The sequence below is a fragment of the Oncorhynchus mykiss genome, chromosome 1 (genome assembly GCF_013265735.2).
Source record: "Oncorhynchus mykiss isolate Arlee chromosome 1, USDA_OmykA_1.1, whole genome shotgun sequence".
NCBI lineage: Eukaryota > Metazoa > Chordata > Actinopteri > Salmoniformes > Salmonidae > Oncorhynchus > Oncorhynchus mykiss.
In genome coordinates this window covers 7798505-7815907 of record NC_048565.1, presented here as the reverse complement: position 1 = coordinate 7815907, position 17403 = coordinate 7798505, and the positions used below count along the sequence as shown (strand labels likewise).

Here is a 17403-nt window from a genome sequence, read left to right as displayed (position 1 = left end):
TAACCAGCCTACCTTCTCCAGGTCTGTCCAGCTACAGTAACCAGCCTACCTCCTCCAGGTCTGTCCAGCTACAGTAACCAGCCTACCTCCTCCAGGTCTGTCCGGCTACAGTAACCAGCCTACCTTCTCCAGGTCTGTCCAGCTACAGTAACCAGCCTACCTCCTCCAGGTCTGTCCAGCTACAGTAACCAGCCTACCTTCTCCAGGTCTGTTGCAGAGGCCCTCTCATTAGATTGTGAAGTGATATCTCTCCTAACACACTCTCCAGTCAAAACAGCCAGTCTGTTCTGTCCCCCGGTTTCCTACTGATCTCCTACTCACAACACCGCAACCCTGTCGCCTGACAATACATCGACTCCGTTGCCAGATTGCCCTGTCACTCACTGTTCAGTGGCGGGTTGCCAGATTGGCAGATTTCAGCGTGTCAGTCCATGTCTATGAAAAGAGCTCATTGGTTACCGAATGCAAACAATGTTGACGCTAAAAATGGAGGGATAATCTGTTTAGCAGGGACCACACTGGTAAACCCGACCCCTCGGTGGGCGCCCACACACAGGATACCAAAGAGCGGTGATGCCATTAAAATCACTTACTGTAGCCAAAAAAAGAGGGTGATTAGACTACAGACCTGTGCAACTGATAGGAAAGACAGAGAAACACAGCCCTCTTATAAGCCAATAGGTTAAAAGCAAGACAGTAGTTTATAAAAATGGTGAAACTACAACCGACCTCCACAGAGAACTCATAATGTACCCTCAATAGATAGCAGCACAATTGTGATTAAGCTTGTTATTAACGTTAGACGATTCAACATGTCTTACTGCTTTTCATTTTCAGTCTGCAGATGGCAATTTAGATCGGCAGTAAATTCATTAAATATAATGTTTGACTCAAAGTGAGGAGGTTGACATGATTTAGTACCAAGGCTTCTAATCATAAAAGGAAGAGACTTTCACGTCCCTGTGTACCCAGAGATAAACACAAAACAGCATGCCGTTTACACACACACACACACACACACACACACAGGTCCCTTCAACCTCTCAAATGACTCCATGGGGTGGCAGGTAGCCTAGTGGTTAGAGGCAGGTAGCCTAGTGGTTAGAGGCAGGTAGCCTAGTGGTTAGAGGCAGGTAGCCTAGTGGTTAGAGGCAGGTAGCCTAGTGGTTAGAGGCAGGGTAGCCTAGTGGTTAGAGGCAGGTAGCCTAGTGGTTAGAGGCAGGTAGCCTAGTGGTTAGAGGCAGGTAGCCTAGTGGTTAGAGGCAGGTAGCCTAGTGGTTAGAGGCAGGTAGCCTAGTGGTTAGAGGCAGGGTGGCCTAGTGGTTAGAGGCAGGGTAGCCTAGTGGTTAGAGGCAGGTAGCCTAGTGGTTAGAGGCAGGTAGCCTAGTGGTTAGAGGCAGGTAGCCTAGTGGTTAGAGGCAGGGTGGCCTAGTGGTTAGAGGCAGGGTGGCCTAGTGGTTAGAGGCAGGTAGCCTAGTGGTTAGAGGCAGGGTGGCCTAGTGGTTAGAGGCAGGGTGGCCTAGTGGTTAGAGGCAGGGTAGCCAAGTGGTTAGAGGCAGGGTAGCCTAGTGGTTAGAGGCGAATGGGCTGGTAACCAAAAGGTTGCTGGATCGAATCCCTGAGCAGACAAGGTAAAAATCTGTCGTTCTGCCCCTGAACAAGGCAGTTAACCCACTGTTCCCCGGTAGGCTGTCATTGTAAATAATAATTTGTCTTCAATTAAAAAATGTAAAAAAGTGAATCATGGCCACAACGAATGGGATCATTACATCATCATACCGCAACGCTGAATCTCTCTCTCTCAGCATGATGGGAACTGCACTGTGCTGGCGACTAGGGTGTGATGAGCCCACAGAAAACTGGGTCATCACATAACCAGCTCTGGATTCCACTGTCCTACAGTACAGAGCTGAGAATAGGTTTGGAATATGGCCGCCGGGCCACCCAACATAGAACATTGACTTGAATGTAGTTCTTGTAAATCAAATGTTATTGTGGTTAGCATAAACCCAATCCCAGTACCATGATAGATACAGTAGAACATGCCTTCTCAGTCAGTAAGTTCTGTTTTGCCTGGCTCGCAGCACTGAACCAAATTCCCTCCAAAGTGGATCTGATTCAAGATCCGATTCAAGATCTGATTCAAGATCCGACAGCAGTGTCCGTTTTTTTTTGTTGTAGTTGTAAAACACACCATCTTATAATAATTATTTAAAATTCCTATTATTCAAGGGTTACGGCAGCACCCCTCAGCACCCCCTACGGCCGTGGGTGGAACGACCCGGTAGACTAACAATTGTTTACAGTATATTTACGTTATCATCCGTTTAACCCTTCATCCGTTTAACCCATCATCCGTTTAACCCTTCATCCGTTTAACCCTTCATCCGTTTAACCCTTCATCCGTTTAACCCTTCATCCGTTTAATCCTTCATCCGTTTATTCCTTCATCCGTTTAACCCTTCATCCGTTTAACCCTTCATCCGTTTAACCCTTCATCCGTTTAACCCTTCATCCGTTTAACCCTTCATCCGTTTAACCCTTCATCCGTTTAACCCTTCATCCGTTTAACCCTTCATCCGTTTAACCCTTCATCCGTTTAATCCTTCATCCGTTTAACCCTTCATCCGTTTATTCCTTCATCCGTTTAACCCTTCATCCGTTTAACCCTTCATCCGTTTAACCCTTCATCCGTTTAACCCTTCATCCGTTTAACCCTTCATCCGTTTAACCCTTCATCCGTTTAACCCTTCATCCGTTTAACCCTTCATCCGTTTAACCCTTCATCCGTTTAACCCTTCATCCGTTTAATCCTTCATCCGTTTAACCTTTCATCCGTTTAATCCTTCATCCGTTTATTCCTTCATCCGTTTATTCCTTCATCCGTTTAACCCTTCATCCGTTTAACCCTTCATCCGTTTAATCCTTCATCCGTTTAACCCTTCATCCGTTTATTCCTTCATCCGTTTATTCCTTCATCCGTTTAACCCTTCATCCGTTTAACCCTTCATCCGTTTAACCCTTCATCCGTTTAACCCTTCATCCGTTTAATCGTTGGTTACACGGTTATACAACTACCGTGCCAGCCCTAATGAACTCAACTCCAAACTCACCTTTCTTCCCCTATGGACACGGGGACTGCTCTACGACAACCCATGCCTAAAGAGTCCGTTTTCAGGACAGTACTTCTGAGGCCGTCCTCTACAAGGATACAGAAAACTGGGCTATAGTGAATGAAGAGCTGTTTGTTTCCCAAATACATTGGCAACAACACACGTGGCCAACACCCTCTATTCACAGCCTAGGAGACAACAACAACACACACCATGTGTCCATCCATTCTGCTCAGCCTAGGAGACAACACACACCATGTGTCCATCCATTCTGCTCAGCCTAGGAGACAACAACACACACACCATGTGTCCATCCATTCTGCTCAGCCTAGGAGACAACAACACACCATGTGTCCATCCATTCTGCTCAGGAATACAAACCCATATAATGGCTTCCAGTGAAAAATAGAAAAATAAAGGGGGGAAAATGAGAGAGAGGAGAGAGAAGGCTAGAGAGAGAGAGAGGAGAGAGAAGGCTAGAGAGAGAGAGAGAGGAGAGAGAAGGCTAGAGAGAGAGAGAGAGGAGAGAGAAGGCTAGAGAGAGAGAGGAGAGAGAAGGCTAGAGAGAGAGAGAGGAGAGAGAAGGCTAGAGAGAGAGAGAGGAGAGAGAAGGCTAGAGAGAGAGAGGAGAGAGAAGGCTAGAGAGAGAGAGGAGAGAGAAGGCTAGAGAGAGAGAGGAGAGAGAAGGCTAGAGAGAGAGAGGAGAGAGAAGGCTAGAGAGAGAGAGGAGAGAGAAGGCTAGAGATAGAGAGGAGAGAGAAGGCGAGAGATAGAGAGGAGAGAGAAGGCGAGAGAGGGAGGAGAGAGAAGGGGAGAGAGAAGGCGAGAGAGAGAGAGGAGAGAGAAGGCTAGAGAGAGAGAGAGGAGAGAGAAGGCTAGAGAGAGAGAGAGGGGAGAGAGAAGGCTATAAACAGAAGAGAAAATAGAGACATCAAACTCCAACAAACCAGAGCTGTGGTTTGTGAGGACAGAGTTGACAAGATCTATTCCAGACAGATCCCATTGTCCACCATGCTTTGTATTACATAATATTAATATACACACTGCACACACTAGATGCCTGTCCGTTTGCCTGGTTTACCCAGTGTCCTTAGCTCTTTGGACTGCCTTAGTTCCATAATGATAAAATTATCAAAGTCTCTTGGAACTTTTGGTGCCAACATGGCACCCTTTAAACATGAAGTTGACCTAACTCTGTGTACAGTAATACCCTTTTCACACTACTGACATGAGCCGGGCCACGAGGAGCTGTACTGTGCTGGTATGGTGAAGCACGCAGCCTAGTTGTTGGAACTGTGCTTAAAATAACAAATCTGAAAAGAAAGTATCAGAGCCAGCACAGTACAGTAGTGAGAACAGAGTATTCATATCAGAGCCAGCACAGTATGATAGCGATAACAGGGTATTCATTTCAGAGCCAGTACAGTATGGTAGCGATAACAGGGTATTCATATCAGAGCCAGCACAGTACAGTAGTGATAACAGAGTATTCATATCAGAGCCAGCACAGTATGATAGCGATAACAGAGTATTCATATCAGAGCCAGTACAGTATGGTAGCGATAACAGGGTATTCATTTCAGAGCCAGTACAGTATGGTAGCGATAACAGGGTATTCATATCAGAGCCAGCACAGTATGGTAGCGATAACAGGGTATTCGTATCAGAGCCAATACAGTACAGTAGTGAGAACAGAGTATTCATATCAGAGCCCGTACAGTATGGTAGCGATAACAGGGTATTCATATCAGAGCCAGTACAGTATGGTAGCGATAACAGGGTATTCGTATCAGAGCCAATACAGTACAGTAGTGAGAACAGAGTATTCATATCAGAGCCAGCACAGTATGATAGCGATAACAGGGTATTCATATCAGAGCCAGTACAGTATGATAGCGATAACAGGGTATTCATATCAGAGCCAGCACAGTACAGTAGTGAGAACAGAGTATTCATATCAGAGCCAGCACAGTATGGTAGCGATAACAGAGTATTCGTATCAGAGCCAGTTCAGTACAGTAGTGAGAACAAAGTATTCATATCAGAGCCAGCACAGTATGGTAGCGATAACAGAGTATTCGTATCAGAGCCAGTACAGTAGTGAGAACGGAGTATTCATATCAGAGCCAGCACAGTAGCGATAACAGGGTATTCATAACAGAGCCAGTACAGTACGGTAGCGATAACAGGGTATTCATATCAGAGCCAGCACAGTACAGTAGTGAGAACAGAGTATTCATATCAGAGCCAGCACAGTAGTGAGAACAGGGTATTCATATCAGAGCCAGCACAGTACAGTAGTGAGAACAGGGTATTCATATCAGAGCCAGCACAGTACGGTAGCGATAACAGGGTATTCATATCAGAGCCAGCACAGTACAGTAGCGATAACAGGGTATTCATATCAGAGCCAGCACAGTAAGGTAGAGATAACAGGGTATTCATATCAGAGCCAGCACAGTACGGTAGCGATAACAGGGTATTCATATCAGAGCCAGCACAGTACGGTAGCGATAACAGGGTATTCATATCAGAGCCAGCACAGTAAGGTAGAGATAACAGGGTATTCATATCAGAGCCAGCACAGTACAGTAGTGAGAACAGGGTATTCATATCAGAGCCAGCACAGTACGGTAGTGATAACAGGGTATTCATATCAGAGCCAGCACAGAACGGTAGCGATAACAGGGTATTCATATCAGAGCCAGTACAGTACAGTAGTGAGAACAGGGTATTCATATCAGAGCCAGCACAGAACGGTAGCGATAACAGGGTATTCATATCAGAGCCAGCACAGTACAGTAGTGAGAACAGAGTATTCATATCAGAGCCAGCACAGAACGGTAGCGATAACAGGGTATTCATATCAGAGCCAGTACAGTACAGTAGTGAGAACAGGGTATTCATATCAGAGCCAGCACAGAACGGTAGCGATAACAGGGTATTCATATCAGAGCCAGCACAGTACAGTAGTGAGAACAGAGTATTCATATCAGAGCCAGCACAGTAGTGAGAACAGAGTATTCATATCAGAGCCAGCACAGTACGGGTGTGAGAACAGGGTATTCATATCAGAGCCAGCACAGTAGTGAGAACAGAGTATTCATATCAGAGCCAGCACAGTACGGTAGTGAGAATAGGGTATTCATATCAGAGCCAGCACAGTACAGTAGCGATAACAGGGTATTCATGCGTCAGGTGTACTACAGTGAATCATTTAAAAGCCGTTGCCACGTGGACTCACTTTGAGGGACGAGGAGACGTACACCATGTCCTCCAGGCTGAAGTGGCAGCAGCGGTTCAGATGCTCCTGGCAGAAGTCCTGCACCAGCTGCAGGTTGTACAGGCTGTCCGCCAGCGACATACACTCCTTCAGACAGATATCTGACAAGGACAAAGACGGGTCTGAGAGACAAGTGCTGCACCAATCAACATGGAGGAGAATCAGGAAGTGGAAAGACAGTTAATAATGCAGATGGATTTGTCCCTTCGTTGTCTGGGATTTATGTTATCATTATTTTTATTTCTACTTTGCACATTCTTCCATTGCAAAACTACCATTCCAGTGTTTTACTTGCTATATTGTATTTACTTCGCCACCATGGCCTTTTTTGCCTTTACCTCCCTCATCTCACCTCATTTGCTCACATTGTATATAGACTTGTTTATACTGTATTATTGACTGTATGTTTGTTTTACTCCATGTGTAACTCTGTGTCGTTGTATGTGTCGAACTGCTTTGCTTTATCTTGGCCAGGTCGCAATTGTAAATGAGAACTTGTTCTCAACTTGCCTACCTGGTTAAATAAAGGTAAAATAAAATAAATAAATAAATTTACCGATCAGGGATCAGGATAATGGATGTTTTGCACAAGGTACTCAAGCCGTTTTCGTAGTGTAAACAGAATCTTTAAATCAATCATCACTGAGTTGGTGGGGTTCAGTACTGAGTTGGTGGGGTTCAGTACTGAGCTGTGTGTGTGTGTGTGTGTGTGTGTGTGTGTGTGTGTGTGTGTGTGTGTGTGTGTGTGTGTGCGTCCGTATATATATATATATATATATATTTATATGTGTATGTGTCCCATCCACTTCATCAATAGGTTAATGAGATTAAGGATGAGTTGATTATGAGGTTTGATTTTCATCACTAATGGCTGATGGCTCACTCAGTCCTCCTGGGACATGAAAGGCTAGCCAGAGGAGAGCCCTTAACACCTTCAGACTCAGTGAGGCCCCTGGAGAGGGTCATGTGTTGATCAGATCAAATTAATGTTTATTGGTCACAGTGAATCGCTGGCTTGTCAACTCTTCTCAACAATGCAGAAAAATAATATCAATCAAGAATGAAATACACACACTCTCCCCTCTCTAACACACACACACTCTCCACCCTCTAACACACACACACTCTCCACCCTCTAACACACACACACTCTCCCCTCTCTAACACACACACACACACACACACTCTCCACCCTCTAACACACACACACACTCTCCCCTCTCTAACACACACACACTCTCCCCTCTCTAACACACACACACACACACACTCTCCACCCTCTAACACACACACACTCTCCCCTCTCTAACACACACACACTCTCCCCTCTCTAACACACACACACACACACACTCTCCACCCTCTAACACACACACACACTCTCCCCTCTCTAACACACACACACTCTCCCCTCTCTAACACACACACACACACACACACTCTCCACCCTCTAACACACACACACACTCTCCCCTCTCTAACACACACACACACACACACACTCTCCACCCTCTAACACACACACACACTCTCCCCTCTCTAACACACACACACTCTCCCCTCTCTAACACACACACACACACACACACTCTCCACCCTCTAACACACACACACACTCTCCCCTCTCTAACACACACACACACACACACACTCTCCACCCTCTAACACACACACACACTCTCCCCTCTCTAACACACACACACTCTCCACCCTCTAACACACACACACACTCTCCCCTCTCTAACACACACACACTCTCCCCTCTCTAACACACACACACACACACACACTCTCCACCCTCTAACACACACACACACTCTCCCCTCTCTAACACACACACAACACACACACTCTCCCCTCTCTAACACACACACACACACTCTCCACCCTCTAACACACACACACACTCTCCACCCTCTAACACACACACACACTCTCCCCTCTCTAACACACACACTCTCCCCTCTCTAACACACACACACAACACACACACACACTCCCCCCTCTAACACACACACACTCTCCCCTCTCTAACACACACACACTCTCCCCTCTCTAACACACACACACTCCCCCCTCTAACACACACACACTCTCCCCTCTCTAACACACACACACTCTCCCCTCTCTAACACACACACACTCTCCCCTCTCTAACACACACACACACTCTCCCCTCTCTAACACACACACACACTCTCCCCTCTCTAACACACACACACACTCTCCCCTCTCTAACACACACACACACACACACACTCTCCCCTCTCTAACACACACACACACACGCGCGCACACACACTCTCCCCTCTCTAACACACACACAACACACACACACTCTCCCCCCTCTAACACACACACAACACACACACACTCTCCACCCTCTAACACACACACACGCACACACTCTCCCCTCTCTAACACACACACACTCTCCCCTCTCTAACACACACACTCTCCCCTCTCTAACACACACACACACACACTCTCCACTCTCTAACACACACACACACACACTCTCCACTCTCTAACACACACACACTCTCCCCTCTCTAACACACACACAAACACACACACACACTCTCTAACACACACACACCCCTCTCTAACACACACACACTCTCCCCTCTCTAACACACACACACTCTCCCCTCTCTAACACACACACACACACTCCCCTCTCTAACACACACACACACCCTCCCCTCTCTAACACACACACACACACACACCCTCCCCTCTCTAACACACACACACACCCTCCCCTCTCTGACACACACACACACACACACACACACACACACACCCTCCCCACCCCCACGGTGGTACTGTGTAGAGGTGTACCTTCCAGTCTGACTAGCTGTGGGCAGTAGAAGTGCAGCAGAGCGGCCAGGGCGCAGCCGTCTACGGTGTCCTTCAGCAGGTTATCCACAGGGGGGATCCAGGGCCCCTGCTGGGCAACAGTCTGCTGCTCCTTCCTGGAGCGAGTCTGGAGCGCCATGGGACGATACACACATACACACGAAAAAACAAAGAAATACACAGACAGACAGGTTGGAATCACCGTATAACATGTCTCTCTCAGTGTAAGTTTGACATTATTCTGAAATGGTTTAATGCAGAGAGACTTGAAAATAAAAGAGAGCGACACACTATAGGAGCTCAGATGCAAAAATGTGTTTACCAACGTTTCGACAGCCAAGCTGTCTTCATCAGGGTATATAATGTAGGGAGACACCATGACAATACTACATCTGACATCAAAAACAAGACATAATGCAATCATATCCAACAATATAATAGACAAAAATCACCCTGCTTCAATCACATGGTCAGTAACCTCCTAATCTAATTCAGGGAAACTTGGACGAAAACTTGAGTTAACTGCAAAAATAAAGCGTCACCAATAACTGCAATTACATGTTGACGTTCGTGTGTGGAATGATGACATTTACCATGGAGATGGCGGTGAGAGACAGTCCCTATGGAAACGGAAAGATGGAGGGGGGGGGGGGGGGGGGGGGAATAAGACCAGCGCTGGTCAGCTGACTAACAGGTACCAGTTTCATGTAAGAAAATTTAATTTGGAGACTTTAGGAGCCGAGAGAGAGAGAGACACAGAGAGACCTAGAGAGAGAGAGAGAGAGAGAGACAGAGAGAGAGAGAGACACAGAGAGAGAGAGAGAGAGAGAGAGAGAGAGAGATGAGAGCGAGAGCGGGAGACAGATGAGAGACATAAGATAACAGAGACACAGATAAGAGATATACAGATAAGAGACACAGAGAGAAAGAGAGAGAGACATACGAGATAGAGAGACCTAGAGAGAGAGAGAGAGAGAGAGAGAGAGAGAGAAAGAGAGAGAGAGACAGAGAGACAGAGAGACAGAGAGACAGAGAGAGAGAGACAGAGACAGAGACAGAGACAGAGAGACAGAGACAGAGAGACAGAGAGACAGAGACAGAGACAGAGAGAGAGACAGACAGACAGAGAGACAGAGACAGAGAGACAGAGAGACAGAGAGACAGAGACAGAGACAGAGACAGAGAGAGACAGAGACAGAGAGACAGAGACAAAGACAGAGAGAGAGAGAGACAGAGAGAAAGATAGAAACAGATCAGAGAGACAGCGAAAGAAACAGATAGACAAGAAGAGAGGTATAGTCCAGTCAGCATTAGACTTTGGGTCTGTTTTGCTGCCGAAGATGTCAAACAGAGGATCCTCTCATGTCAAAACAGACATCTTTCATTGAGACAGCTAACTAGTACAGGACATACAGCAGAAACCAGGAGGATTTGAAGTCTAAATTGGGACTGTTCTCCCAGTTGAAGAAACCATGTTCGTAGATGTGGTTTTTGGTTCCTGTATTACTGTGGACATTGCTTAGTGCCTTTAGTGGGATGGTCACTTTTATCAAATCAAATCGTATTGGTCACATACCCATCGTTAGCAGATGTTATTGGTCACATACCCATCGTTAGCAGATGTTATTGGTCACATACACATCGTTAGCAGATGTTATTGAGAGTGTAGAGAAATGCTTATGCTCCTAGAGCCGACAATGCATTTCTATAGTAAAATGGCGCCGGAGATGAAGGCAGGTTTTTTGTTTGTTTATTTCTGCTGTTTGTAACTTTTTAATTCCTTAATTAATTTACATATTTTGTACATAATGTTGTCGCTACCATCTCTTATGACCGAAAATAACTTCTGGACATCAGGACTGCGATTACTCACCACGGACTGGCAGAATCCTTTTTTTTACCTTTAGTGAGTCTGACTAGCCAGACGCGAATGATATACTGCTTTCTCAGGAACAGGCCCAGATCCCCGTGATTTGTGTGAAGAGGAGGTGGAGAAAAAGAGGCCAGAGGGTGGGCTGTCTTCTGAGAATTAGTAGGCGATTGAATAAACCCCCACTTCCTTCCATTCTGCTAGCAAACGTGCAATCTTTTGACAATAAAATAGGTGACCTAACGGAAGATTAAACTACCAATAGGACATTCAAAACTGTAATATCTTATGCTTCACGGAGTGGCTGAGTGACGACATTATCAACATACAACTGGCTGGTTATACACTGTATCGGCTAGATAGCACAGCGGCGTCTGATAAGACAAGGGGCGGCTGACAATGCATTTGAGTAAATAACAGCTGGTGCACTATATCTAAGGAAGTCTCGAGCTATTGCTCGCCCAAGGTAGAGTATCTCATGATAAGCTGTGGACAACACTACCTACCTAGAGAGTGTATCTGTATTTTTCGTAGCTGTTTACATACCACCACAGCATTGAATAAAAATGTTTAAAAAAATGTTTATTTAACTAGAAAAGTCAGTTAAGATCAAATTCTTATTTACAATGACGGCCTACTGGGGAACAGTGGGTTATAACTGCCTTGTTCAGGGGAACAGTGGGTTATAACTGCCTTGTTCAGGGGAACAGTGGGTTATAACTGCCTTGTTCAGGGGAACAGTGGGTTATAACTGCCTTGTTCAGGGGAACAGTGGGTTATAACTACCTTGTTCAGGGGAACAGTGGGTTATAACTACCTTGTTCAGGGGAACAGTGGGTTATAACTACCTTGTTCAGGGGAACAGTGGGTTATAACTACCTTGTTCAGAGGAACAGTGGGTTATAACTGCCTTGTTCAGGGGCAGAACAACAGATTTCTACCTTGTCAGTTCTGGGATTTGATCTAGCAACATTTCTGTTACTGGCCCAACACTACAACCACCTGCCGCCCCGACGAATGCGCTGTCTTCCGCCATAAGCAAACAAGAATACGCTGACCGAGAGGCGGTGCTCCTAGTAGCCGGGAACTTTTTAATGCAGGGAAACTTAAATCTGTTTTACCAAATTTCTATCAGCATGTTAAAATGTGCAACCAGAATGTGAAGAAAAAAAAAAAAACTCTAGACCACCTTTACACCACACACAAAGATGTGTTCATAGCTCTTCCTCGTCCTCCATTTGGTAATTCTGACCATAACTCTATCCTCCTGATTCCTGCTGACAAGCAAAACTTAAAGCAGGAAGCACCAGTGACTTGGTCTATAAGTGGTCAAATGAAGCAGATGCTAAGCTACAGGACTGTTTTGCTAACACAGACTGGAATACGTTCCGGGATTCCTCCGATGGCATTGAGGAGCACACCACATCAGTCACTGGCTTCATCAATGACGTCGTCCCCACAGTGACGTATACACTGAGGAACTTATCCAGCTCCATCCATGGTGGTCTTGAAAAGCCTCCCTAAACCATGTTACTGATCAAATACTAATCAGAAGTGATGGTTTGATGGTTTCAAACCAATTACATTTTCTGCTTTCAATTATGGTTGGCATGTCCCAACAATGTCCGAGAAGGCTACAGGGCAGGGCTATGGAAGGCTATAGGGCAGGGCTATGGAAGGCTATAGGGCAGGGCTATGGAAGGCTATAGGGCTATGGAAGGCTACAGGGCAGGGCTATGGAAGGCTATAGGGCAGGGCTATGGAAGGCTATAGGGCAGGGCTATGGAAGGCTATAGGGCTATGGAAGGCTACAGGGCAGGGCTATGGAAGGCTATAGGGCAGGGCTATGGAAGGCTATAGGGCAGGGCTATAGGGCAGGGCTATGGCAGGGCTATAGGGGAGGGCTATGGAAGGCTATAGGGCAGGGCTATAGGGGAAGGCTATAGGGCAGGGCTATAGGAGGCTACAGGGCAGGGCTATGGAAGTCTATAGGGGAGGGCTATGGAAGGCTATAGGGCAGGGCTATAGGGGAGGGCTATGGGAGGCTATAGGGCAGGGCTATAGAAGGCTATAGGGCAGGGCTATAGGGGAAGGCTATAGGGCAGGGCTATAGGGGAAGGCTATAGGGCAGGGCTATAGGGGAAGGCTATAGGGAAGGGCTATGGAAGGCTATAGGGCAGGGCTATAGGGCAGGGCTATGGAAGGCTATAGGGGAGGGCTACAGGGCAGGGCTATAGGAGGCTACAGGGCAGGGCTATGGAAGTCTATAGGGGAGGGCTATGGAAGGCTATAGGGCAGGGCTATAGGGGAGGGCTATGGGAGGCTATAGGGCAGGGCTATAGGGGAAGGCTATAGGGCAGGGCTATAGGGGAAGGCTATAGGGCAGGGCTATAGGGGAAGTCTATAGGGCAGGGCTATAGGGGAAGGCTATAGGGAAGGGCTATGGAAGGCTATAGGGCAGGGCTATAGGGCAGGGCTATGGAAGGCTATAGGGGAGGGCTACAGGGCATGGCTATAGGGGAGGGCTACAGGGCAGGGCTATAGGGGAGGGCTAAATTGGGGATAACACACAGCAAAGACAGAGCTAGCCAAGACTACCACTGAAACCCCTTTAAAGAGCTCTCAGGCTTGGTCCTAATCCCAACCGTCCACCACATCAATCAACTTGCTGTCCTGCTCTCGCTCTCTGACAAGTCACTTCCTCTTCAAAAAGACATGTTCAATTTATCCTGCACAGATGTGCAACTTAAAAGGATTACTGATGTGTTTTACTCTGCTCTGCCATTGCCTTCGCATTGACAGTGTCTGTTTGGTTTCCCAGCATACTGTGCTGCAGCTTAAAATAAAACCTGGGTCACCCTAGTCAGCTTTTCTTTGTCCCGATGACTGCAGCACATCTGTCCTGGCAGGGTACACGGACCTGAACCAAACCGGCGACTCAAAGAGCAGGGCAGATTTTGGGAGTGACTGGAGCTAGTATCTAGGTCACAGCGCCCGGGGAGGGAGTGAGGGAGGGAGAAGGGAGCGAGAGAGAGAGAGAGGGAGGGTGCGAGAGAGGGAGGGAAGGGTGCGAGCGAGAGAGGGAAGGGAGCGAGAGAGCGAGAGAGAGAGGGAAGGGAGCGAGAGAGCGAGAGAGAGAGGGAAGGGAGCGAGAGAGCGAGAGAGAGAGGGAAGGGAGCGAGAGAGAGAGGGAAGGGAGCGAGAGAGAGAGGGAAGGGAGCGAGAGAGAGAGGGAAGGGAGCGAGAGAGAGAGGGAAGGGAGCGAGAGAGGGAGGGAAGGGAGCGAGAGGGGAAGGGAGGGAGCGAGAGAGGGAAGGGAGAGAGTGTGTGCGTTCTGTGTTGATGGGGGTAGGGTTAATAACCCTTACTTAATCTGTGTGTCATCTAGGCTAACACACACACACACACATAATGTGCCAGTAACATTGTTACAGGAACAGAGTGCTTTCAACAACAAGCACATCGGTCTGGTGAACATTGTACTGTATTGGGAAGTGGCAGTGGCTGGAGTCTAGCAGTGGCTGGAGTCTAGCAGTGGCTGGAGCCTAGCAGTGGCTGGAGCCTAGCAGTGAAAAAAAATGTATTTCACCTTTATTTAACCAGGTAGGCCAGTTGAGAACAAGTTCTCATTTACAACTGCGACCTGGCCAAGATAAAGCAAAGCAGTGCGACACAAACAACAACACAGAGTTACACATGGAATAAAACAAGTGTACTGTCAATAACACAATAGAAAAAAAGAAAGTCTATATACGTATATATATATATATATATATATATACACACACACACACACATACACATATATATATATATATATATATGTGTGCAAATGGCATGAGGTGGTAAGGCAATACATAGGCCATAGTAGCAAAGTAATTACAATTTAGCAAATTAACACTGGATGTGCAGATGATGATGTGCAAGTAGAAATATTGGTGTGCAAAAGAGCCAATGGGGTCAATGGGTGTCCAGCCCAGGGACAGCTCTGTTCTGGGGTCAATGGGTGTCCAGCCCAGGGACAGCTCTGTTCTGGGGTCAATGGGTGTCCAGCCCAGGGACAGCTCTGTTCTGGGGTCAATGGGTGTCCAGCCCAGGGACAGCTCTGTTCTGGGGTCAATGGGTGTTCAGCCCAGGGACAGCTCTGTTCTGGGGTCAATGGGTGTCCAGCCCAGGGACAGCTCTGTTCTGGGGTCAATGGGTGTCCAGCCCAGGGACAGCTCTGTTCTGGGGTCAATGGGTGTTCAGCCCAGGGACAGCTCTGTTCTGGGGTCAATGGGTGTCCAGCCCAGGGACAGCTCTGTTCTGGGGTCAATGGGTGTCCAGCCCAGGGACAGCTCTGTTCTGGGGTCAATGGGTGTTCAGCCCAGGGACAGCTCTGTTCTGGGGTCAATGGGTGTTCAGCCCAGGGACAGCTCTGTTCTGGGGTCAATGGGTGTCCAGCCCAGGGACAGCTCTGTTCTGGGGTCAATGGGTGTCCAGCCCAGGGACAGCTCTGTTCTGGGGTCAATGGGTGTCCAGCCCAGGGACAGCTCTGTTCTGGGGTCAATGGGTGTCCAGCCCAGGGACAGCTCTGTTCTGGGGTCAATGGGTGTTCAGCCCAGGGACAGCTCTGTTCTGGGGTCAATGGGTGTTCAGCCCAGGGACAGCTCTGTTCTGGGGTCAATGGGTGTTCAGCCCAGGGACAGCTCTGTTCTGGGGTCAATGGGTGTTCAGCCCAGGGACAGCTCTGTTCTGGGGTCAATGGGTGTTCAGCCCAGGGACAGCTCTGTTCTGGGGTCAATGGGTGTCCAGCCCAGGGACAGCTCTGTTCTGGGGTCAATGGGTGTTCAGCCCAGGGACAGCTCTGGGACAGTTGAGTTCAGTTCAGGCATGCGGGGGAGCAGGAGACTGCCTCTGTACACTGACAGCTCACATCAGCATCAAACAGCCGCTATCTTCGCCTCTAGACAGGGTGGAGTGGGGAACAGACACACACACACACACACACACACACACACACACACACAGCCAGCCACACAGCCAGCCACACAGCCACTTCATGCCAGGTCTCTGCAGGCACATTCTGGTGGGACATCAGTGACATTTCCTCCAGAGAACTATATCACACAGCCAGCCAGCCAGCCAGCCAGCCAGCCAGCCAGCCAGCCACAGAGAACTATATACTAAGATTTTTCTCAAGACTCCTTTAGAGATGCAATCTCTCTCTCTCCATAGAACATGTTCACTAAAGGGGTTGTGACGCAGAGGAGGGAACAGTCTGGCAGGCCCAGCCACTGGCAGACCTAGCCACACTAACATGGCAGGGTTAAGACCAGGACAAGCTGCCATGACAGGGGTTACGAACAGGACAGGCTGATAAAAAACATTTCTAGATGGGCACGCAGAGAAGAGAGGAGAGACGTTGGATGGGATGGGATGGGGGGGGAGAGGAGAGGAAGGGGAGTGAAAACGAAGAGGGGAATCCAGAGAGGAAACAAGGGAAAGAAGGAGAGGAGATTAGGGAAGAGGAGGGAAAGAAGGGAAGGAGATGAGGGAAGAGGAGGGAAAGAAGGGAAGGAGATGAGGGAAGAGGAGGGAAAGAAGGGAAGGAGATGAGGGAAGAGGAGGGAAAGAAGATGACATCATCTCTTTCTCCCTCATTTGCCAGTTGTGCTGTGTCAGAGGCCATGTTACCATGTCAACCCTGCTGCTCAGCCGACCATAAAACTGAACCAGCCTGCCTGATGACATGATTGTTCAGAGCCAAAGAGCATGATTCAGCTGGCACAAAACCTGTCGTAGGGCATCAGAGAAGCCTCACGTAGCAGGTTTTATGAAACACGCTAGCTAGACACAACAACTCCTAGATAGGTCGTCTGCTTTCCTGTTTGACCTGTGTGTGTCCCCCAGACTAAATGACTTGTCTTGTAAGTAGCATTGAAAGGACTTGACATTTTTCACTGTGTGGTGTGTGAAGAAAGTACAGGAGAGAAAGTAGCCTGGTCCCAGATCAGTTTGTGCCAATGGGGCATGACAATATACAGAGGAGTTGGCAGGACACCACAAACAGATCTGGGACCAAGCTGAGTAAGGGCATTGCATAGACATATCATGCTGTTCATGTTGACAATGAGCTTGCCTGGTGCTGCTATAACATAACATATAAATATTGAGGCTTAAATATGGAATGACGTTAGTGACAGCAGAGATTGAATTTGAATACAATAATGTCCCATTTGTAATGTCAAAAATTTAATTCCAATTCAAACCGTTTTGAATCTGTATTGCAAAAA

General features: G+C 47.6%; 1 protein-coding gene across 2 annotated transcripts in view; it reads right to left on the bottom strand.

Annotated features, from left to right (window-relative positions):
• LOC110528753 (calmodulin-regulated spectrin-associated protein 2) overlaps positions 1–17403 on the bottom strand; it is a 98373-nt gene that overhangs the window by 24027 nt on the left and 56943 nt on the right. For both annotated transcript variants that reach the window (XM_036985747.1, XM_036985790.1), the window contains exons 5-6: positions 9241–9385; positions 6358–6497 (exon numbers count right to left, since the gene is read on the bottom strand). In XM_036985747.1, the coding sequence (XP_036841642.1) occupies positions 6358–6497; positions 9241–9385 (285 nt within the window). The remainder of the gene's footprint in view (positions 1–6357; positions 6498–9240; positions 9386–17403) is intronic.